This window comes from Suricata suricatta, chromosome 5, assembly GCF_006229205.1.
Source record: "Suricata suricatta isolate VVHF042 chromosome 5, meerkat_22Aug2017_6uvM2_HiC, whole genome shotgun sequence".
NCBI classification, from domain to species: domain Eukaryota; kingdom Metazoa; phylum Chordata; class Mammalia; order Carnivora; family Herpestidae; genus Suricata; species Suricata suricatta.
In genome coordinates this window covers 153,622,656-153,632,064 of record NC_043704.1, presented here as the reverse complement: position 1 = coordinate 153,632,064, position 9,409 = coordinate 153,622,656, and the positions used below count along the sequence as shown (strand labels likewise).

The following is a 9,409-nucleotide window of genomic DNA, read 5'->3' as shown; positions in this document are numbered from 1 at the left end:
TATTCCATTGGTCTATGTGTCTGTTTTTGTGCCAATACCATCCTGTCTTGATGATGACAGCTTTGTAGTAGAGGCTAAAGTCTGGGATTGTGATGCCTCCCGTTTTGGTTTTCTTCTTCAATATAACTTTGGCTAAACGGGGTCTTTTGTGGTTCCATATGAATTTGAGGATAGTTTGTTCTAGCTTTGAGAAGAATGTTGGTGCCATTTTGATGGGGATTGCATTGAATGTGTAGATTGCTTTGGGTAATAATGACATTTTCACAATGTTTATTCTTCTGACCCATGAGCATGGAATATTTTTCCATTTCCTGGTGTCTTCTTCAATCTCTTTCATAAGTTTTCTGTAGTTTTCATCATATAGGTCTTTTCCATCCTTGGTTAGGTTTATTCCTAGGTATTTTATGGTTTTTCGTGTAATTGTGAATGGGATCAGTTTCTTGATTTCTCTTTCGGCTGCTTCAGTATTGGTGTATAGGAATGCAACCGATTTCTGTATATTAATTTTGTACCCTGCGACTTTAATGAATTCATGGGTCAGTTCTAGAAGGCTTCTGGTGGAGTCTGTCAGGTTTTCCATGTAGAGTATCATGTCATCTGCAAAAAGTGAAAGTTTGACTTCTTCGTTGCCAATTCTGATGCCTTTTATTTCCCTTTGTTGTCTGATTGCTGATGCTAGGACTTCCAGCACTATGGTAAACAACAGTGGTGAGAGTGGGCACCCCTGTCATGTTCCTGGTCTCAGGGGGAATGCTCTCAGTTTTTCCCCATTGAGGAGGATAACATTAGCTGTGGGCTTTTCATAAACTGCTTTTATAATGTTTAGGTAAATTCCTTCTATTCTGACTTTCTCGAGGGTTTTTATTAAGAAAGGGTGCTGTATTTTGTCAAATGCTTTTTCTGCATTAATCAACAGGATCATATGGTTTTTATTTTTTCTTTTGTTAATGTGATGTATCACATTGATGGATTTGCAAATATTGAACTATCCCTGTAATCCAGGAATGAATCCCACTTGATCATGATGGATAATTTTTTATATGCTTTTGAATTCAATTTGCCAGTATCTTGTTGAGTATTTTTGCATTTGTATTCATTAAGGATATTGGTCTGTAGTTCTCTTTTTTTGCTGGGTCTCTGTCTGGTTTGGGTATCAAGGTGATGCTGGCTTCATAGAATGAGTTTGGAAGTTTTCCTTCTATTTCTACTTTTTGGAATAGTTTGAGAAGAATGGGTAGGTATTAGCTCTGCTTTACATAGCTGGTAGAATTCCCCTGGGAAGCCATCTGGCCCTGGGCCCTTATTCATTGTGAGATTTTTGATAGTGGATTTGATTTCTTCACTGGTTATTGGTCTATTCATGCTTTCTATCTCTTCCCCTTTGAATTTTGGCAGTACATGTGCATTTAGGAATTTGTCCATTTCTTCTGTGTTGTCCAGTTTGTTGAACTGTAATTTTCCATAGTAATCTCTGATGACTGCTTGTATTTCTCAGGGATTGTTTGTAACAGATCCATTTTCATTCATGATTTTGTCTATCTGGGTGGCTCTCTCTTTTCTTTCTAAGGAGCCTGGCTAGAGGTTTATCAATTTTGTTTATTTTTTCAAAGAATCAACTCTTGGTTTCATTGATCTGCTCGACTGTTCTTTTGTATTCTATATTGTTTATTTCTGCCCTGATCTTTATTATTTGTTTTCTTCTGCTGGGTTTGGGGTGCTCTTGCTGCTCCCCTTCTAGTTCCAGTAGGTGCTCTGTTAGAGTTTGAATTTGTGCTTTTTCTAGTTTGTTGAAATAGGCCTGGAGTGTACGATACTTTCCTCTTAGTACTGCCTTTGCTGCATCCCAGAGATTTTGGATTGTTGTATTTTCATTTTCATTTGTTTCCATATATTTTTTAATTTCTTCTCTTATTGCCTGATTAGCCCAATCAGTCTTTAGTTGGTTTTTACCTCCACATTTTTGGAGGTTTTCCAGACTTTTTCCTGTGGTTAATTTCAAGTTTCATAGCATTGTGATCTGGAAGTATGCATGATATGATCTCTATTCGTTTATACTTATAGAGGGCTGCTTTATGCCCCAGTATGTGATCTGTCTTGGAGAATGTGCCATGTGCACTTGAAAAGAAGGTGAATTTCCTATTTTCAGGATGTAGAGGTCTAAATATATCTATGAGTTCCATCTGTTCCAATGTGTCGTGCAGGTCCATTGTTTCTTTAGTGATTTTCTGTTTGGTTGGTCTATCCATTGCTGTCAGTGGAGTATTAAAGTCCCCTGCAATTAGCACATTCTTGTCAATAAGATTGTTTCTGTGATTAATTGTTCTATGTATTTTGGAGCTCCTGAGTTTGGCACATAGATGTTTATAATTGTTAGCTCTTCCTGATGGAGAGACCCTGTAATTATTATATAATGTCTTTCTTCATCTCTTGTTACTGCCTTTACTTTAAAGTCCAGTTTGTCTGATATAAGTATGGCTACTCCAGCTTTCTTTTGGCTTCTAGTTGCCAGATAGCTATTTCTCCATCCCTTTACTTTCAACCTGAAGATATCTTCAGGTCTAAAATGAGTCTCTTGTAGACAGCAAATAGATGGATTTTGTTTTTTAATCTATTCTGCTACCCTGTGTCGTTTGGTTGGAGCACTCAGTCCATTTACGTTCAGTGTTATTATTGAACAATGTGAGTTTAGAGTCATTGTGTTCTCCATGGAATTCATGTTTATAGTGGTGTGTCTGGCACCTTGTATTCTTTGCAACATTTCCCTCATAGCGTCCCTCTTAGGATTTCTTGTAGGGCTGGTTTGGTGGTCATTAATTCTCTCAATTTTTGTTTATTTGGGAACACCTTTATCTCTCCTTCTATTTTGAATGATGGGCTGCTGGATAAAGGATTCTTGGCTGCATATTTTTTCTGCTCATCACATTGAAGATTTCCATTCCTTCCTGGCCTGCCAAGTTTCATTAGATAGATCTGTATCCACTCTGATAAGTTTCCCTTTGTATGTGAGGGCCCTTTTATCCCTAGCTGCTTTCAGAATTCTCTCTTTATCTTTATATTTTGCCAGTTTCACTATGATATGTCGTGCCAAAGGTTGATTCAAATTACGTCTTATGGGGGTTCTTTGTGCCTCTTGAAATTGAATGTGTATTTCTTTCCCCAGATTTGGGAAATTCTGTTATAATTTGGTCTATTATCCCTTCAGGACCTTTCTCTCTTTCTTCCTCTTCAGGAATTCCTATGATACAGATGTTGTTCCATTTGACTGTATCACTCAGGTCTCGAATTCTCCTTTCCTGCTCCTGGATCAATTTCTCTTTTTTTTTTTTTTTTTCAGCTTCCTCTGGTTCTATAACTATATCTTTTAGTTCACCTATTCTCTCTGCCTCTTCAATCCTTAAGGTGGCTGTCTCCATTTCATTATTCCCCTCATTTATAGCCTTTTTTTTTTAACTTGTCACACCTAGTTTCAAAGTTCCTAGTCATTGTCTCAGTTGCTTCTATGACACTTTTTTCAACCCCGGCAATTAATTTTATGACAAGTTTTTTAAATTCTTGTTCAGGTATGTTGTTTAGATCTGTTTTGAGCAGTTCTGCAGCTGTGACTGCCTCCTGGAGGTTCTTCAGGGGAGAGTTCCTTCGTTTTGTCATTTTGGCTAGTTTTCTGCCTCTTGTCAGTTTTAAAAAGCTCATTGTGCACTGTGCACCTGTTAGTGTTGCTCTGTTAAAGGAGGCTTATTGACTGTCCAGGGCTTGCTGTTTCATGAAATATTCTTTTAATGGTGTCTCTCAATTTCTCTTGTTGTGCCTTTGTTTATTTTATTTCCCTACTCGGCGATATTTGGGACCCGCTGTCATGCACGCTTTGGTTTGTTTCTTGGGGTAGTCCTGAGAAGAAAAGCAGACAGACAAACACAGAGGGAACAGAAGCATGCAAACTCACACACAAGTCAAACAAACAAACAAATTAAAAGGGGGAAAGGAAGAAAAGAAAATGGAAAGGAAAGAGAGGAAAAGAAGAAGAAAAAAAGCAAAAGGGGGCAGAGACAACAATGGACAGTGGACAGTCTAACACTGCATAACCAGTCGAGGGGAGGGATAAGGATGAGATACGGGAGAAATATCTGGATGTCAAGAGGAAGTTAAGAAAAAAAAAAAGAGGGATAAAGGAAAAAGGATAATTGGAGTGAAAATTAAAAAAAAATTAAGTAAAAAAGTAATAATAATAAAAAATAAATACAGAAAACCCCCCCCCCAAAAAAAAGAGAAAGAAAACAAAACAAAAACAAACAACAACAACAAAAAAACCCCAGGAGCTCTCCCTCACAGATAGGCGTGGTTTGGTGTATGTAGGTCTCGGGGTCTACTCTCAGAGGCCCCGCCATGGTGGTTGCAGAGGATGAATAGCGGCACCCCAAGCTCTGCTGGAACTAAGCGCTGCAGGCCACTCAAATCAGTCCGATCTCCTTGTGCCGCAGCTAAGCCAAGCTGTATTTTCCAGGCCCACCCTGTTTCAAAATCCTATTCCATACACTTTTATGCTACCACAGACGAGATGTACTTGCTTTGGCGGCTGGATTCTCTCTTAGGGGGAGGGAGCAGTTTCTCTCAGTGCTGGCAGGGATTCACGCTGTTGCTGCCTGAGGCGCCGGGCTCTGCCAGAAATGAGCTGCGCCCTCTTGCAGCAGAAGTGTGCGCCCCCCCGGCCCCCCCACCTATGCCAACTCCCTGCAGGGATCACATGGGGTGGAGGCTTTTTTTTCCCTTGTGCCACCTGGGTTTGGGATTCGCGCTGCCCAGCTCTTATATAAGGAGTGAGAGTTTTTCTCTTCGTGCGGGGCTAAACGTTATCTCTTCTCTAGAGATAGTACTATGAGCGTGTTCAGTTTCTCTTTCTCTTCCCTTTGTCTCTCAGGAGCTTCGTGCGCTTTCCCTGTGTTGGGCTGGGGCTCCCACCTCCCCTGGCCTTCTCAGGCTGGCCCGTTTCCCAATCTCCCCAGTTTGCACTCACTCACGCACTCAGGCATCGTTGTGGTTGTCTTCTTTCTGGAGTCTGTATTTTCTCCTTCCACTCTTACAGATGAGAGTAATGTCCTTCTCAGTTCAATAGATGTAGGTGGACGAAGTTTACAGAGCTCCTTTCCTCTCCGCCAACAGGGCTCCTCCCCTGTTGTCACTTGCTTAAGAGCTGGTTGTATCTTAGTCTCTGTGAGCCTTTTCTCCATGCCTCTCCACATGCTTCCTGCCTGGGCCTGGGGTGGAGCCTTGGCAGCAGGACCCAGCCTTTGGGAGGAGTGGAGAGTAAGGGAGGGGTGAGTGTCTGAGAGGAGGGGAAGCTCCAGAATGAGGAGTAACAGAACCGCTTCTCTTCCAGGTCCTGTTCCTCCCGACGAGCCTGGAAAAGGCAGAGCAGACCTTTATCATTGTGTGCGACAACTGCCAGATGAAGGAGCTGGTGACCGCAGGTGCGCCTGGGCGTGCTCCTGACCCTGGGTGTGCTCCCAGGTCCGGGGGTGCTCCTGACCCTGGGGCGTGTTCTGACCTCAGGCCGGCAGCCTCCTGATCCCAGGCAGGCGGCCTGACCCCGTGTGTGCTCCTGACCCCAGGCATGCTCCCACCCTCGAGTGTGCTCCCAGGCCTGGACGGGCAGCCTGACCCCAGGGGCTGCTGGCTACCATCGGCCGTGGCACAGCTGTGCCCACCTGTGTCGGGAGGCACATTGGGGGTGCTGTAGCCTCCAGGCTCGGGGGTCTAGTTTGGGTCCTGGTGCTGTGGTCAGATGTGGGAGACCCAAGCCAGTGTGGTCTCTGGTACAATCCCAAGGAGCCTTCTAGTGAGAGACAGATGGAAACCTGGGGTGAAATCTTTGATCACTTCATTTTGAAACTCACCTCGATCTCCTTTGGGGAATTTTGAGAGGTTTACACACATATGATCAGGGGACCCCACATCCTGTGGAGCCAGAAGGGGCATCCTGCTGAAACTTCCCGAAGGTGCTCGCCTGCCTGCCTGCCTTCCCTCCCTCCTTCCTTCCTTCCCTCCTTCCTCCTCTCCCTTCCTCCCTCCTTTCTTCCCTCCCTCCCATCCATCATTCCATCCAGTTTGACCCAGCAAGCATTAACTGAGTGCCTGCTCTGTGCCAGGTTATCAAAACCCCCTCTTTTAGTCTGGGAAGCTGTGGAGACAGGGTCTGCGTGCTGATGGCCCCCTCCCCCCTCTTGTGTCTGCTTCCTGGAGTCATGACTGAGGCCAGCTGCGTGTGGAATAGACCCTGTGACAGCCTTTGACTACTGAGTCCCGATTCCAGCCCTGGTGAAACTTTGTCACCTTCCCGTGTCAGGAATTGGGCAGCTGATTGCCTTGGATCTGATCTATGTTTCTGGTGGAGAGAGTGAGCCGGAGCCTGGAGAGCTCACGGACCTAACGGCCCCGCACTTCGTACGCTTTGAGCCTGAGAACCTTCAGTGCACAGCCAGAAAACAGCTGGTTATCAGAAATGCTACGTGAGTGGCGCTGTGCCCGAGCCCCAGTGGGCACGCCTCCCTCCCCTGCCTGGCCTGGGGCTCCCAATGGGCAGAAGGGTCCAGATTTGCCCTGTCCATCATGGGAGCCCCAGGTGGCCATTTAAGGTGAGATCAACTAAGATTAAAACTTCTTCGGAGGTGCCAGCCACGTGTGAGGAGCCACCCCGGGCAGAACAGGGCCACAGACCTCCCTCGCCTCCAAAGTTCTATTGGGCAGTGTTGTTCTAGATCGTTCTGGACCAGCCTCGGCCCCGGGGCAGTTGTACAGAGAGGTCTTGCCCTGCCGTGAGGGGAAGCTGGTTCCAAGATCAGACAGAGTGTGGCCAGCGGGTTCAGTTCTCACTGCCTGGGACCCCAGGCCTTACCTTGTGCTGGCCCGCCCCGTCAGCAGGGCGCCGGAGCCCCGGCTCCCCAGCGCCCCGCCGCTGGCCTCCTCGGCCATGCCTTCCTGGACACAGCTGGGGGTGGGGGAGGGGGGAGTCTGTGGGTAGGAGGCCCCCGGCTGCTCGGGCGGGGGAGGGGAGCTCTCTCAAGAGATCTCTGGCGGACTCCCTGACCCATGTGCTCCCCAGGCTCCTCCACGGGGAGAGCTTCAAGGCCGGAGTGGGGCTGGGCCAGGCGGGGGATGGGAAGACGGGTCCTGGCCGAGTCGGGGCGCAGCCCGGGTCCCCTGCCCCCACAGGCACGTGGAGCTGGCCTTCCACTGGCAGATCATGAAGCCGAACCTGCGGGCCCTACTGCCTGGAGAAGCGTGCAGCATGGACAGCCTCAAGTGCCACCCCGACAGGGACACGGCCTTCTCCATCCTGCCCGAGAGAGGCGTTCTCGGCCCCCACACGGACCACGAGTTCGTCCTGACCTTCTCTCCGCATGAGGTTGGAATGACGCGATCGTGCTAGGCACACGCCAGTGCCCCGGGCACCCTCACGCCTCAGCCGCGTTCCTTAGTCACGTGGAGGCCACAGCTGAGCCCGGCGAGAGGCCTCAGCGGCCCCTGTGGCCTGGTCCCGACGGCACGCACCCTGTCCGCAGCGAGACCCAGGCAGCACGGTCCCTGCACAGCCCGCCGGGTGCCCAGCAGCGGGCGCACACGGCGGGCTCCCGCGGAGGCCCTGCATGTGGCTCAGGAGGGCAATGAGAGCTGGGCCCTCCGCCTCTCACCCCTGCGTGCCAGCCTCACTGTTCTGGGAGGGGGGGTGCCCACAGTTGAGGGCACTGCCAGTGGACACCGTCAGGATCTGGAGAGTCTCTCCCTCCGGCCCGCTCAGGCCCAGCTGAGGGAGGAGCACCAGTCTGGAGTCTGCAGGGCCCCTGAGTCCTGGCTCCTGTTCTGGCAGGCCGCCCCTCCTTCCCTAGGGTTGTGGGGTAGCAGGTGGGGGGGAGGTAGCAGGAGGAGGGGGTGGCAGGTGGGGTGGGAGGAAGGTAGCAGGTAGGTTGGGGGGAGTAGCAAGGAGGGTGGGGGTAGCAGGTAGGGCTGGGGGGTAGCAGGGAGGGTGGGGGTCGCAGGGAAGCAGTGCTGTCTTCCAGAAGGTCTCTCTGGCAGCTGGGGCAGGCGGGAAGGAACTCCCGGGGTGCCTGGCGCAGCCTGAGTGGAATGCGGTTGGGTTTCGGGGTGCTGTGTGTGTCTTGCAGCCCCGGGACTTTCACAGTGTGTTTCACATGGTGCTGGAGGACGTCCCGGAGCCCCTGAGGTGAGCGGGCAGGGGGCCTGCATGAGGGGTGGGCAGCGCGGCCACCTTCCCCCCTGGTTGCTGGGAAGGAGGAAGGAGCCCAGCCCCCCCGCAGGCTGTGATGCAGGCCGCACTTGGCCTTGCCCTGGCCTGGGCGGCAGCGGGCACAGCTCTCTGGGCTCCGATCAGCATCAGCCCCGGGCAGCCAGGCCGGGGGCCCAGTCGGCGGGGACCAGCGAGAAGCGGCTGCGGCCGTGGGGGCATGTGTTCCGCACTGCCCTGGGCAGGCTGCCGGGCGGGTCCCCAGTCCACCTGATGGAGCGACCGGCCGGGTGACGCCGGGTGACGAGCACATCACCATCTGGTTGGCTGGTGCCTCTGGTCCGAGGGCGCTTAGGAGCTGGGGCGGGGGGGGGGGGGGGACTTTCTCTTGCAAGGGCACCGGCAGGGGACAGAGGGGAGGGGCCGCGCTGGCCCTCAGCTGCGCCGGTGTGTGTTCAGCCTGGAATCGGCAGAGCCGAAGGACCCCTCCTCCTGCGCTGTGGACGACGTGATTGTCCTGGAGGTCGAGGTGAAAGGCTCCGTGGAGCCCGTCCAGGTTCTCCTGGAGCCCTACGCCCTCATCATCCCCGGGGAGAACTATGTGGGCATAAATGTGAAGAAGCATTTTAAGGTAGGCGTGGTCTCTCTCCAGCCCGCGGAGAACTTGGCGTGAGGGGGGGGGCAGCGCTGGAGGGGCGGATGGCAGCCATGCACCGAAGTCGAGCCTATCCCCAGGGCTCCCGAAACGCGACGTTGGGCTGGGCGCATGTGTCACTGAGTGACAGGGCTGCGGACGCCTTCCTGGGTTCCCGGGTCTCTGGCAGGACACGGGGCCTATGGAGCCTGCCGTGTGGCGTCAGTGCTCCTGGGTGGCCAGGAGTGAGCTGGGGGGAGTGGGGAGGGAGGCCCTGTTGTGAGCCCAGAGCCCCCAGTCCTTGAGCGGGCACAGACAGGCGCAGGGGCAGTGCCCGGGGGACTGGACAGGGTGGGCACAGGGGCATTGTCCGGGGGGCCGGGGACGGACTGGGCAGGTGCAGGGGCAGTGCCCAGGGGGCCTAGACTGGGCGGGTGCAGGGGTGGTGCTGGGGGTGCTGGATTGGGCAGGCGCAGGAGCGGTGCCCAGGAAGCCTGGACTGGGCGGGCGCAGGAGCAGTGCGGGGGGGGGGGGGCGGGGGG

At 51.6% G+C, this 9,409-nt stretch overlaps 1 protein-coding gene across 1 annotated transcript in view; it reads left to right on the top strand.

Annotated features, from left to right (window-relative positions):
• The window catches only part of DLEC1 (DLEC1 cilia and flagella associated protein), a 96,419-nt gene that overhangs the window by 52,931 nt on the left and 34,079 nt on the right, over positions 1-9,409 (top strand). Inside the window, exons 12-16 of the mRNA XM_029938792.1 lie at positions 5,372-5,462; positions 6,338-6,500; positions 7,204-7,396; positions 8,154-8,212; positions 8,693-8,902. Of these exons, the coding sequence (XP_029794652.1) occupies positions 5,372-5,462; positions 6,338-6,500; positions 7,204-7,396; positions 8,154-8,212; positions 8,693-8,902 (716 nt within the window). The remainder of the gene's footprint in view (positions 1-5,371; positions 5,463-6,337; positions 6,501-7,203; positions 7,397-8,153; positions 8,213-8,692; positions 8,903-9,409) is intronic.